The 14,700-nt window shown below is 41.0% G+C and overlaps 1 protein-coding gene across 2 annotated transcripts in view; it reads left to right on the top strand.

The window, feature by feature from the left end:
- Positions 1 to 356: 356 nt before the first annotated feature.
- The window catches only part of VCL (vinculin), a gene marked incomplete at its 3' end in the record, with an annotated part of 59,500 nt that continues 45,156 nt past the window's right edge, over positions 357 to 14,700 (top strand). For both annotated transcript variants that reach the window (XM_082002053.1, XM_082002052.1), the window contains exon 1: positions 357 to 550. In XM_082002053.1, the coding sequence (XP_081858179.1) occupies positions 383 to 550 (168 nt within the window). In that variant the 5' untranslated portion in view covers positions 357 to 382. The remainder of the gene's footprint in view (positions 551 to 14,700) is intronic.

Below are 14,700 nucleotides of genomic sequence, written 5' to 3'. Positions count from 1 at the left end.
GGCTCAGCCATTGGGCGAGGGCGGCCAAGGGGGCGGGGAGCCGCGGGAGGGGTAGGTTGTGGTGGTTGAAAAGCCGCCGCCTGGCTGAGGAGCGGTGCCAATGCGAGGTGGGCACTGCCGGGGGTGAGGCACGAGGGCAGCGAGTTCGAGTCCCGCCTCCACGAGCCTGTGTCGGGAGCCGCTTCTCTGAGCTGCTGCAGTCCGCTGAGGGGCGAGGAGAGGGGGGTCCGAGTTGGTCTTTTGCTTTCCTCGTCTTCTTCCTCATTTTTCCGCCTTGTGCGGAGGCCGCGGCTTTCTCTGTGGGGCGCCAGCCTGCAGGGACAGAGTTCGCCAGGAGTTTGTTCGGACTTCGGGCCCCGGCCCCCCCCGCCCCGCCGCCGCCATGCCCGTCTTCCACACGCGCACCATCGAGAGCATCCTGGAGCCGGTGGCCCAGCAGATCTCCCACCTGGTCATCATGCACGAGGAGGGGGAGGTGGACGGCAAGGCCATTCCGGACCTCACCGCCCCCGTGTCGGCCGTGCAGGCCGCTGTCAGCAATCTAGTGCGGGTGAGTAGCGCCGGCCGGCCGGCCTCTTTCGCCCCCCTCACGGGAGCGACTCCGGTCGCCGCCAACTTCGCAGGTGCGCTGGGATATCCCCCCCCGTCAGGGAGCGTCTGCCCCGGCGGTGCCGCCGGTTGTTCACCATCTTAATGGCTGGAGAAATCTGCCGTTTCCCCACCTGAGGAACAACGTCGCGTTACAGCGCAGTCAAGTGCGGGAGTTACTGCTGGTTACACCGTCCATATATATGTGTGTATATACACACACATATATATATATATATGTGCGCGGGGTGCACCCCGGAACGTCTCGCAGATGTCTCCGGTGCGCTGTATGGGTTTTTTTTGCTGTCTTGGGAACTCCTGCTTTAAGTGTATGGACTATAAAAGGCAAAACACTTATTTGGTGTGATCCTATCCTTAAAAACACCCCCAAAAACACCCAACCCCTAAACCTCCCAGGCATTTGATAGCAGTTTTTGTATTGGTGAAGGCTGTCCGTTCGTTATCGGCAGGGAAGTCGAGGGAGGACAGACCTGTGGTCTCTAGGCGAAGTTTGAAGTTTTGTGTGTTCCGTAGCCTCGAGTGTGAGTTACTGTTTGCTTGTGGGAAGCTAAAGGTGACTGAAAATCCGCTTGAATCTCTCGACTTCTTGAAAGCAGCTAGACGTAGCATGTCTCTTTAAGATCTGAGTATTTGCCATGTGGACGTTTCGGTCTGAGAAGTGCAAATGACTAATACATTTGAAATGTTTTAGTCGTATCAGTACTTTTATAACCAACTGCATCAAAAGAATAGCCAACTGTTGCAAGGCAGAAATGTCTTGTTTGCTATAGAAAGCGCTGCAATGTTGCGTATTCCTCTGTTTCATTAAGAAACCTTGCACTTAAGTTCTTTTAGAGATACTCTGAGTTCTCTTTTGAACATTGGATGTTACTCGCCTACTTACAATCCTATAATATTCTTAATTCATTTGTAGCAAGTGGTGTCCCTTGTCTGCAAACTTTACTTTAAAATGAAATGGCTGCATACAGGTAAAATATTGTGTCACTGTTAACTTATATATTAATGCACTGAAATCGTGGCCTTGTGGGTATGAGAAGCTGTCGAGGACTAATGCATGTGATGTGTTTATCGGATTTCGGCCTGTAGTACTTGCTACTGCTAGAGTAACTTGCCACTTTGAGGTTTTGCAGTTTACTACAGTGTAACTGCAACTCTTGGTCCCCATGACTCCATGAACTTTATAGTATGTACTGTCTGCAGTACTTGTGCTTCTTGCTGACTTTGGCCGAAACTCATGTTTTTATGAAGCTCTGCAGCGATGAACTGATGTAATAGGTATATTGGCTGTAAGGGTGTGAAGCCTGAGTGTATGACATACTTTTCCTTGAAAGGAAGACATTAGAATAATGCTTTGCCTCTCTGGGCTTAGCCTGTATCACTGGCTTGTGTGACTATTTTTTTCCCCACCTCCCTTCCTCTCAAAAGAAACCTGATCGGATAGAGAGAAATGCAGAAACAGAATTGGTTTCTTTCTGCACTTTGCTAATGCCCGCTCTTCTTTCACTTTGGACTGTTTTGGAAGCCTCTGGTTTTCTTTTCTTGCCTGCTAGCTAGATAAAAGGAAAGGCTGTTGAATTAGTTTTCTGTGTTAATCCACAAAGATCGGATAGAAGTGGTGTAATCTGAGGTGGCACTTACAAGGAAGATGCCCTGATCTGGTAGAATACAGCTTTGACTACATTAGGAAAAATACAGAATTAAAGTTCTGTTTCCTGTCTGGAGCTGTGTCTTTGGCACGCTGTTCTGCAGTGTGAAGGTGATTTGTGAAACTGCAGCTTCACAGGAATATTTGGGCAGACAGGTTATTTAATTGTGAGCCTTCTGGTGGCTTCACAGGTGACGGCACAGACTGAATTGTCGGTGTAATCGAGACAGTAGTGGAACCGCTAGCTTTTCGCTTGCTTGTCTGCTCAGCGTTCTTCGTGTAGCTTGAGTATCACAAAGCGTCCATGATGGTAACTACTGACCAGCAGAGAGTTCTTTTTCAGTGGTAACTTGTCATACACAGCAGCACCATTCTCTGACTCACTAGCCTGTAGTAAGGACTCGACAGTTTGGAAGGTGCAATATTTAATTCACGTAATTATTGCATCTGTAAGTAACTACTGGTAGCAGTGTTTGAAGTGCTGAGACACATTCTTGTGCAAGGCCTACTAGCTGTGCTGTGTGGGGAAATGGGCTAGGAAATGAGAAAATGGCTAAGAGGAAGGAACCACATGCAATAACTTAAAAGTTTATTTTGTTGACATTCCCGAGGTGGATTTAACACAATAATCTGTATCCAAGATGGAACAGAGTTTGATAGATAGTCTTAAATTAAGACTATTAGACTACAAGTCTCTCCTAGGTAAGTTGACTACAAACCTCTATATGAGAACTTTTCCTTCAGTTTGCCATTCAGCATGCATTTCTGTATTTTCCTGTCAGAAATGGATGTGCTGTATTTTAATGCTTGCCTGAAGCCACCTTAAGTTTTGTGGGTTTTTTAATTTAAGGTTTGCACACCTATTGTGAGGATGCTTCCTTGTCAGAACCTAATTGTAAAGTAATCCTCGGTAAGAGAAGGTCCAAGTCATTGTTGAAGTTAATGAAATAACTAAATCTTTACCAGTTAGTCTCTTTCCCATGGTAAATACCAAAGATGTTGGTATTCTGCACTTCTGTATTAGTTCCCAATATGTGACAGTTTGATTCTACTGTGTGCTGAATATTCTGTTAGGGGATAGTTTTTGCAGAACAGTACTCAAATTATTTTGAAGTAATTTGATGACAAAAATAACCTTTGACTGGAGCCAAGAATTTGAGGGAGAGGCTTCAGATTAATATCACAAGATAAATAATGTACTAAATCAGTCCTTTTTTTAACTGAAGATCTTAATGCTTTCATTGGCTGATACTTGGAGTGGATGTGTGCCTCTTATGGGAGGGTTGGTGTTTGATTTGCTGTATCTTGTAGCTAAAGACGTAACACTGTAAGACAACAGATTTGGCACGGTGCGGGGAGGGAATAGTCAAGCCCAAAAGGCAGGGAATAACTGAATTTCATGGAGGAGAAAAATCCCTACTTTGCAGTAGTGAATTTACAAGCATTTATGTTTTCAGAGTAATGTTATATTACTGCCAAACAGAGAAAGCAAATTCTACTCTGATGTTTTAAACTCCATTCACTTACTGCCTTGTATGGATTCCTGGCTTTGTCAGTACTGGCATAGCCCACTCTTGTCACTCCTCTCCACTGCTTAGGACAGAACTGCTTCAGAGCAAAGTCACTGCTGCTCTGCCAAATACCAACCGTAGCATGGGTGAAGCAGCTGAGTTTGACAGATAGGAGAGTAAGGAGAATTAAAGTAACAGAGGGGAACCTAAGGAGGACCTGAAGTAGTACACATAATTTAAATACTGGAGCAGGATCAGCAACTCAAGAAGATGTTGGTTTTTTCAGAGGCTGTGTTGTTGAACCAGGTGTCTACATGCATCCAATTTATATTACATTATTTTTTATCACTTCCTAAAGTTGTGAGGTCAGTCTCTAAAACTACCACCAGCTGAAGCATGCCCCATCTAGGCACAACTAAAACCACATAGATTACTTACAGAACAGGTGAAACTCTATACCATTACTTAGGCAGTGGTGTAAAGTTTAGAACAAACCAACCAAACAAAAAAAAACCCTTAAGTGTGAAAGAGTTGCATTTAGTTTATCTGTAGCAGCTGTCCTATCCTCATCCTAGTGGATGAAGAAGTAGTAATCACCTGAATTGATCAGCATGTTCAGGGTCCATGGCCCTCGGTCAAGTGAGAAGTTGCCTGGGGTTGCAGGGCCATGCAGAAAGAGCTGTGCGTTTTCCCTGGACAGGCTGTGAATACTCTACCAACACCTGCAAACCACAAGCTTGGAAAGTGACTCATATAAATGAATTTGAGAAATGCAGCCTGCGTTGAAAGCCTTGCCGTGATTGCAGCAGCAGAAGTCAAATACATGGCTAAACACTTAGAATGAGGAGAAATGGTCTGACTGTTGTGGAGGGTGGATGGTAGAACAGCTTCCTCATCCCTGTGTTTTCTGCTGATGCATCTGACTTGCCTGTATCTCAGGGCACACAAGAGGAGTGAGCTGTTGAGCACAGTTTAGTGTTTTTCTTTGAGAGGGGAAAAAATAGCTTGCAATATTTATGTTTATGTATTTATGTATTTTGGAAAAGGATGAGAAAAAAGGAAAAATGTAAACTTTTTCCTTGCAGAATTTTCTGCATAGCACAAAAGATGGCTCTCGAGGGGTTGTAGTAACTTTCTGAATTTTTTTTCTTGATGTTTGTAACTTGTCATGGGATACGTACAGATCTGTGCCACCCCACCTCCAGTTTATTGTATTGGAATATCTTTATGCTGGAAGAAAGGGGTTGTTACAGCAGCTCATCTAAACTCTACAGAACTCAAAAACTTAGTGATGAGTGAATGAGAGTACTAGAAGAGTCCTGATGATCTCATGAGAGAGTAAGTCTTTTTGTTACAGGATTCTAACTCTTGTCTATGTGTAGTAGAAACTTGTGATTAGTGTTAGGAGAGAGACTTTTTAAAATAATAAATTTCCTTCTTTTTTGAATGTTCTACTTCAGTGTACCTGCAATTTCTTTAGGGATAATTTTACCATATTGTGGGAACTGTGGCCATATGCTCCGAGAAAGTGGATAAAACCCATTAGGGGGTGTGTGTGGGAGGGACAGGGAAAAGGGTGATTAATGAATAATCAGACAGACAGCAACTTTGTAATAACAAAAGCACATCATAAACTTCTTTCTTGCTTTTATCTGTTAGGAATTATCTTTACATAAGTGATAAATCAGCTTCTGATTTGAATGGAATAATCTCTTTGTTCTGTTATTATGTTTGGAGGCTTAATTTATACCAGTCTCTTCCTTCAGCATTAAAAGGGATCTTTTGTTCTTTGTTCCTTCAAATGTGCACAGAGATGGTGAATGCCTCCATTAGTAATTACATGCAGCTTGCTTTTTGGGCATAAAACATGAGAATATTATTGTGGAATGGATAACCTTAAAGTGGCAGTTGGCCTAAAAAATTCCATATGCCAACAATATGGTGTATACCACTCGTGCTCTGGAAAACTTAACATATGCTTTCTGCTGCATAAGTGAATTATACCAGTGAGGGAGGAGTTGTTAAATACATATTAAGGGCCAATGTTTAGGAATTTCTTCTTGTTCCTAACCTCTTGTTACTTTAGAGTGTCCTGTTAGTTTTGCTTTGCGCTTTGAAACAGGAAGATAGTTTTCTCTGTATAGTAATATTGGACTGTAGACATGGAATTCCTTTATAGCATTTAATGAAACAGTGAACCAAATAAAACATGGTTCAGTATGTTTTATGCTTAGAAATGTGTAGCTTCAGAACATAAGCAGAGTGATTGACAGGTGTCTTCCTCTTCCCAATATAGTTGAAATTTGGATTGATGAAGCAGGTCTTTGAGAGGACTAGGCAGGGGGGAACCAAGTAGTGGTTTTGAAGATGTGTTAGCAAACATGTGGTGTTAATGCTAGTTACTGGAAATGATGCCCAAAATCATTAACTGGTTGTTGCAAATGCTAGGGTATGTTTCTCATTCCAAATCCGCTAGAATTCTTAAATAAAAGCCGAATGATGATTTTCTGTCGATTTCTTTTCCAAAGGAGAGAATAGGCCAGTCCTAGTCAGTCCTTGCCGTAAGTACTGCTTAATTTTGGTAGCGGCTTCATATGTAGCTAAGACTAGCTTTTTATCCCTTCTTCTCTGTTGTACAGCTTGTATGTGTTGTTCCTAAGCTCTTGTTTCTGACTGCATTGTTTTACTAAGTCTTACTGGCTTTGTATTTTTTCTACCTCAAATATGAAATATCTACAGTTAGTAATAGCAATCTTCTGCTGCCATTTTTCCACTTCGAAAGTGGCAAACGAGACCTTAAGAAACATTGCGATGTAATGTGTGTTGTATGTGGGTTTTTTCCCTTTAGTGACACAAAATCTAGTTTATCACTTGCTCAGTCAAATGCGGAGAAGCAATTCTTGATATGGAACTTGCCTCTGCAGCCATGGTTCTTAATTCCTGCAAAATGATAACCTTCCTGGCATTTATCTTTAAACACAGCAATGGGAGCTCTTACTGGGGAGCAATTTTGTTATCTAATTTGAACAGTAAACTATCTTCTCTATAACTATATAACTGTCATAAGTGCATTCACTAAATTAATTGTAATGTTTACTTGTGTAATTTCTTCCTTAACTTCTATGACATCAAGCAAGAGAGAATTAACCCTAAATCACAGAATCACTAAGGTTGGAAAGGACCTTCAAGATCATCAAGTCCAACCATTAATCCAGCGCCACCATGTCCTCTAAACCATGTCTTGAAGCACCACAGCCACACCTTTTTTGAACACTTCCAGAGATAGTGACTCCGCCACCTCCCTGGGCAGCCTGTTCCAATGCCTGACCACCCTCTCGGTGAAGAAATTTTTCCTAATACCCAATCTAAACCTCCCCTGGCGCAACTTGAGGCCATTTCCTCTTGTCCTATTGCTAGTTACTTGGGAGAAGAGGCCAACACCCTCGTTGCCACAAACCCCCTTTCAGGTAGTTGTAGAGAGCGATGAGGTCTCCCCTCAGCCTCCCCTTCTCCAGGCTGAACAACCCCAGTTCCCTCAGCCGCTCCTCATAAGACTTGTGCTCCAGACCCCTCACCAGCTTCGTTGCCCTTCTCTGGACACGCTTCAGTACCTCAACATCCTTCTTGTAGTGAGGGGCCCAAAACTGAACACAGGATTCAAGGTGTGGCCTCACCGGTGCCGAGTACAGGGCCTGTAATTGGAATCTAAAGTAGTAACTTGTGTTGATGTGTGGAAATGCACCACACATGAGTGGTTATTGCAACACTCTGCATTTCAGATGACACTTTGTGGATACAGGATGACTTCCTACATGGAGACATGAAATGATAAAATAAAGGCTGGATCTTCTTTTTCAGTTACAAATATTTCACTAGTAAGTACCTTAAAACATGAGCCTAGCAGCTCAAAACTGAATTGGGGTGGGGGACAGGGTCTCTATGTACATAATATTTGGAAGTAGGTCTAGTTTGTCTCTCTAGTAACTTCAGGCCCTAGTGCATTTGTAAGAATATGAAAAACTGGATAGAGAATCAGTAGAGGGCAAACCTATCCTTTATTTACTTTGCCTAATAGTTCAAGTCTATGGAGGTATGAATTGTACTTGCCGTTATCCTGACTAGAACCAAGGTTTTCTGTGAAACTGTACTGAACCACTCACTTTGGAACAAATCTCTTGTTCTGAAGTAAATAATGTTCTGATGCTTCAGAATAATTATTTACATAATGAATAGTGATCAATGGATAACAATGCTGGCTGATGAAGGAGGGAAAAAAATCCCTCTTAATTCCCAAAGGCTTTCCATGATTACTGAAATAGTCAGCTCATACTGACTCTTAAATTATGGTGATTAACTTTTTCTGAGAGAACGTGTGTTGGAACAGTTTCCTGGTACCCTGACTTCATGGGTAGGGTAGAAAACCAGTGATTCATGTCAGGGTTGTCCAGTGAAGAACAAAAAGAAGCCGTTCTGTAGAAGACTTGTGTGTCTTGTTGCTGTTGCTTTAGAATCTGTATGAAGAGACCTTCCATCAATGGTTACACCCACAGAATAGCAAATGTAACCTGATCTTCTTTCACTGAGGATAAGTGATAAACTTTCAGTGGGTCTCAGGGGCCTGGGATTGCCGAAGGTAGATCTTCGCAGTAAAGATTGTGGTAAAGAAGGTATTGAGTACTTCAGCCTTTTCTGTTTTGTCAGCAGCCCCCCTACCTATTCAGCAGTGTGTCCACATTTTACCTAGTCTTCATTTTGTTGCTGCTGGACTTACAGAAGCATTTGTTGTTGTTGTCCCTCACCAGATTCAACCCTAGAAGGACTTTGAGATGGACCCGTCTGTGCATGCTCAGGTAGCATCTCTGTATTCCTCCTGAGTCACCCATCCATGCATCTACCTTCTTGTGTGCCTACTCTTCATGTCAGCTTTGTCATCCATGTGGGCCTCTGCCACCTTTGCTTGACTTCCTGCTCATCAGGGTGAACCATCCTGAGTGAGGTGATCCTTGAAAATCAACCAGCTCTCCAGAACCTCTCTTCTTCGTAAGACTGTATCCCATGTGATTTCTCCAAGCAGTTCCCTGAAGAGGCCAAAGTCTGTTCTGCTGAAGCCCAGGGTCTGATTTATCTTGTTTCTTCCTTTCAGGATCCTGAATTCCACCATCTCATGGTCACTGCAGCCAAGGTTGCACTGCCCTTTTGCGTTCCCAACTAGTTCTTCCTTGTTTGTAGCAGCAGAGTGCCTCCTCTCTTTGGCTACTCAGTCTGTATCTATCTACTAAAGAAAGATGGTATTTAGAGCTCACAGTATGTGATAGGGAAAGTACAGTGGAGGTAAGCAGTTTTCATATTCAACTGACTTTCTGTGATGGCCTAAGGAGGTTTGACTTGAGCAACTGTCATGCTTGATCTCTGTCCTCAGGTAAACATGGTGCATAAATGAAATGACAACAGAATGGAGGAAAAAGTACTCCTTTGGCTAGTTTCACAAGCTTTATGCTCCGGTATCTTTGTGTATGCAGCTTAAAATGTTTGGGTATGCCGCAACTGTTCTGGTCTCATTGCTCCACGTGGCAGTTTTCAGTCACTTGGTTAGGATCCAGTAAACCTTGTATGGTAATTCCAAAATTGTCTAAATTCTTTAACTGTCCTAAAACGTATAGATTATTTGAAGGCAGTCTAAGTTCAGGTTAGCAGTAGGCAAAGACCGAAAGCCTTGTTCTGTAATGAATGTAAATGCATTTGCAGTTCATAGGGATATCCAGGTCTACTTGATATTCTTGTGATGGTGTTTATCCAGCAATGCTTCTTTTTAAAGTAGGTGATAGAAGAGATTGCTTTTTGCCTTTTATTTTTAATGGACACTGATAGCAGTACCAGACTATGTTCTTTTCAATGTTTATCTTCTGTTTGTGGGACTAGTAAAGTATAATGGTATTAAACTTGAACTCCATTTTCGTAGCTGAGTCTTTGCATGAACTACAGACAACCCCGTCCCTCCTTAAATGCTGAAGAGTGCCATAGAAATTAATTTCTTTAACAGGTATAGTCACAGAAGTGCTAAAGGGGCAGTATGAGAGATGGTGTTTTTTTTCTTTAAAATTCTCATCGCATAGTTGCTATATGATGTAAGGAGCAGGTGCATCAAAATGGCAAGCTTATTAAATGCTGAACCAGGAAAGTCCTTACCAGCTTCCTTGCCCACTCTAGTCTTTCAACCATTTTCTGAGTATCAGCTCTTCAGTTGCAGAAGAGTCTGGAGATTCCTCTTGTCAAGCAGGGAGACCATTAAAAGCTGTCATCTATAACTTCAGTTATTCCAGCTGAGCTGGTTCCTCTGCTGTTTTCAGACCTCTTCCTGAGTTTGGAAGAGGCTGCGTATTGCAACTGTTTTTGAAGAGGGAAGCATTAATACAACTTTCTTTTCTTATGCAGGCCTTATTTTGTTTGCCTGCACAAATACTTCCTTGGAAGAAGCAGAAAACAGACTTCAACCAGGCTGATAGTCAGTATGTGTGACAGCCAGATAAGTTGCAACTTGCAAGACTCTTTGGGTGGATTTGGTTCCTGGTGACCACGAATTCAGTTAGGTTTTGAAAAAATGGACTTCTTACTTATGAGTGAAATATCTATCTGTGCATAGGCAACAAATGGTTAAACTGTTAATTCAAAAGGGATATAGTAGTACATAACTGGATGAAACAGTGCGAAGGTTTAGCTGTATGCAAGCTGGCATGTTGAGCTTTCCTGTTAAAACTCTATGGAAACCTTATCCATTGCTAACATATATCCATGTAGTCATCTAAACTTGCTTAGGAGAGGTTCTTAATACTGAAGTGTGTGATGTACTGAATGTTTATCTTAAGGGTTATCACTATAAAAAAAGCTGTTTCAAGCACCCAGTCAGAAGTTACTGGGAAGGTTACTTTCTTTGGGGTATCTACTTGCTTTTAAAGTCTTTTTTTTTCTCAGTAATTTTGCTGAAGATTGATCTTGAAAGATGTTACCCATTCAGAAGCTGAAATGGGAATACATGTGTCTAAATATCCTTCAGATAAGTCTTCAAAAGCAGATTTGGTTACAAAAAGGTCACAAAAAACACTCAATACTTGAAGGAAAATTTGTACTCAAGTGTGAAAACACTTTCTTAAATTACTGCATAACTTTTATGAGGTTTTAGGTAAGAGAACATGTTAGTAAACTGACTAGTGTTTGTTGGACTACACTAAAAATCACTTTCGCAAGCCTTGCTATCTTTGCAGCTTTTACAGTATAATAGCTGTGCTGAATAAGAGGAAAAACAAATGGAATTTCTCTCGAACTCCAGAGTAGTAGCGAAAAGGTCACTTTTTATTTAGCTTGCCCTGATAGAATGACAAAAAAAATTGGGTTGTGAAGGGCTAGTAACTGCCAAACAACTGACTTAACTGCAGCAACTGAGGAAGTGCAAGTCCCCTTTTTCTCAAAAAATCAAGGGGTGGGGAGTGGGAAGAGTGGGAACCTCAGTAAATTTGTTGAGTTTTTGCTGGACTTCGGTCTTTCTCTGGGGGAAAAAAAAAAAGAAAAGGTAACAGCATAGCATTGCTTTTACTCAATGCTGGAGAAAACCCGCATTCCTCAGCGCTCTGACTGGATTCCACTGGCACTTGAGCTGTCAGACCAGCAGAGCCGACCCCCCTGCCATGCAGCAGGAAGGAATGTATTTTTCTGTTAATCTGATTTTTTTTTTTATCTTCCAAGCTCGACGTCAGTGTTTATTGTAGTTCAAAGCTATAGAATGTCAAGTGTCTTATCTCTCAATTGCAAGCTAATGTCTGGCATAACAACTTTGGTCTGGCAATTGGGGGGGGGGGGCAGTTGGAGTCTCTGACTTGTTCTCCAGTTACTCAGGTTAGTGAAACACTAAAGAGACTTTACGACCCTGAAGCAGTTACTAACTGCTGCAAAGAGTTGTTGCTTGGCCTTTGCTGTGGCGAATTTCTAGAAACTTGTTTTCTTTTTTTTTCTAAGTGTAAACTCTTCTGCACATGGTTTATTAGTTTTAAATATTTTGGTGATGCTGATAACTAACCTTGTTACTGTGTGTCAATGGAGGATGTAAGCTAGGGTTGTGTGTGTAAACTTGATGGATCTAGCTTCTGCTTTCCCATTTGAGTGTATTTCCTTCCTTCAGACAGGTTTTCCAGTGAGCTTGTTAGCTGGCCCAAAAACTTGTATTTGTTTCATGTAGGATAATGGTTGCTCAGAGCAGTGGTTCTCCTCTGTTCCGTTGCTTTTAAATTTGGAGCAACTTCCTCAAATAGGACAAAATGTTGGGAACAAGTGTAGCTTCCTGTTAAAAGATATGTTTTTAGGCAGATTTGCAGAAGTACTGCTGTTTCTCTTTTTGACCACATTCTTGTAGCAGGTAAAGGAACTGTATCTTTAAATGTGTTTACCTTACGAAGATTTAAAGGATTTTTTAATTAACTTCTATTAAACCTCTAAAAGGATTTAAAGATTTAGAAGTGGTACCTATAATTGTTACTACTTTGAGAAGTTGTATACTATCAAGTGTTGGTGGCACGTTAATATCCTTATTCTCATGTGGGGTTGACTTGTCAGCATTCTTCTAATGTGACACAGCAGTGGTCTGCTGTTATATGTGGGCTGGGTAAGTTTACGTATTTGTACAATGCCTGGCACAATGGAGCTCTAAAATGCTAACGAATTCTAGTGAAAAAACTTCTGTTTTAAAGATGATCATCCTTCTGATGGCTCTTCATGATTCAGCGTCAAATTTAAAGATTAATTATTAAGACAAGTTTATAGAGGTTTTATTCTCTACAACTTCAAGCTAATAGTGACCAGGATTATTCCTTTTGCATGCAAGAGGTGAAGCCAGACTTTGGCAGCTTTGTCAATCATGGCAACTTAAACAAAGCAGTTTTGGCCTAGGTATTTGTAGGTACTGGATGGTAACCTTAAAGTTGCTTGCTTACACTACCTAAATTTCCCCCTTTGTTTCAATTGAGAATAGTAGTAGCTTCATGTTAGAGCTACACTGAGAAGGTCTGTCCATCCCATCAAGCATGTTCAGATGCTACTGTCTATTGCTATGCCATAGTTTATTAGCCTTTACCACTTAATCTCTTAAGAGAATAATTCTCTTTTTCAGTATGAGTCAAGAAACAAATAGCAAATGCTGTTGAAAGTAGTTGTTTTGAAAGCTTTTTTTGATGTGAAAAGTATCTAGTTACTTGACTACACAACAAGTTGAAGTTTTACTCTGCTATCAAAATTAGTTTTTAATAAGTCTTCATTTAATGTTTTTTTAACATCCTTTTATCAGTTATTTCTTCTGAGTGTCTGCTTTGTAAATAGGTTTGCAAATTCTTTGTGATGACTCTGTGCGTAAGTGGGTTGTCTTCTACACGGTGAATTCCTTACAGAGCTGGTGTAAGTGGTCATGAGCACTGAAGGCAAAATCAAACTGGAAAATAATAACATAATATCAAGTTTCAGACACTTAAGTTTTTAATGGTGCTGTAAATGAGCACTGTCCCTTGGAAAACAGCCCACCATTTCTAGTTCTGACTCTATTTAATGTAACTAGATACTGTTGTAGCTAATTAAAACATCACATTTAACATGAGCAGTGATTTACACCATTAACTTACTGAACACTTGAATTAACTGTTAGTCAAGTAAAATGAGACTCTTACGGAAGACAAATTGTCCAATATGCTACAGAAGGTGAATAATAACTATGAAATACCATGTTAGTACATATCTTGCTGGTGAAGAAACATTTACTGTGGGAGGCCTTATGCCAAAAGGAGACTGCTGCAACTTTCTGTTGCTTCAACCATATATTAGTGAACACATGAAGATATTTTAATATACTATTAAACAGTGAAAAATGTCACTTTATCAATAAAACTAATTTTAGATCAATGTTTCCCTCAAAGGAAACATTAGGATTACACCAAGTTGCTGAGGGACAGAACTGTATAGTTCCTGCATTTGCAGGTTGACTTAAGTAAATAGGTTAAGGTGGCATCTCTTAAGTATGCCTTCTCTGCCTCTACTGTTTAGCACTAAATCCATTTAGTTTTTGAAATGCAACAAGGTAATGGAAATAGGTACTTGCTTGATGGGGCTGTGGACAAATAAGCCAGCACTTATGACGGGCGGATAAGAACAAGCTCAGTAACTTGGAACAGTGTCATGGGAAGAGGCAGGGGGAATCATAAGAATTTCAGAGTTGCTTAGAATGAAGGGTGGTCTCACTCAGACAGTGGCTTTGGCAAAATAGTTCCGTTTAGAACGTGTTAAAAAGTGGTGTCATGTAAATGGTGGAGTGGTGAGTGTTCTTCAGTTTATCTACTGATAAATGCATCGCCCCTATCAGGTGCTAAAAGTGAGTCTTTATTCTGATTTCTTGTGTCTTAAATGAAATCAATGATGATTGGTATTCCTCCTCCCCCTGCTATCAGAGCTGTTCAAAACTGCTTTTTCTCTCTCATGCTTTTAAATTTTGTCTTCCTGCAGGGAACTGTACTGTCTTAAACTTAGAAAAAAATTTTGTTACCCTGGAACCACCAATAATCTAGGAGGGAGCTCATAAGGGAAGCAGTGCTGACCTTTCTTTCTGTGGAAGAGGAAGAAATTAGTGTTGAACAGTCTGGTATTCAGAAGTCAGCACAAGTTTGCACCTAACAAATAGAAGATCCTAAAATTCAGTGTCGGGTAGCCAACCTATGTTTTCAGTGGTGGTATATTAAAATGCCTCGTGTAGTTAACAATACCCATCAAATTAGTAGTGTTTTTTAAAAAGTAAAATGGGTTAAAAAAGTAACAACAGATTTTGTAGTTAACGAACTATCAAAGTAAACTTAAGGCCTTTATAGTGGTGCATCTTAGAAACTTCAGAGGAAGAAACTTCTCTACTGTTCT

This window comes from Phaethon aethereus (assembly GCF_964289735.1).
Source record: "Phaethon aethereus genome assembly, chromosome: 7".
NCBI lineage: Eukaryota > Metazoa > Chordata > Aves > Phaethontiformes > Phaethontidae > Phaethon > Phaethon aethereus.
Note: the sequence above shows the minus strand (reverse complement) of the source record. Positions and strands in the feature narration are given on the sequence as shown.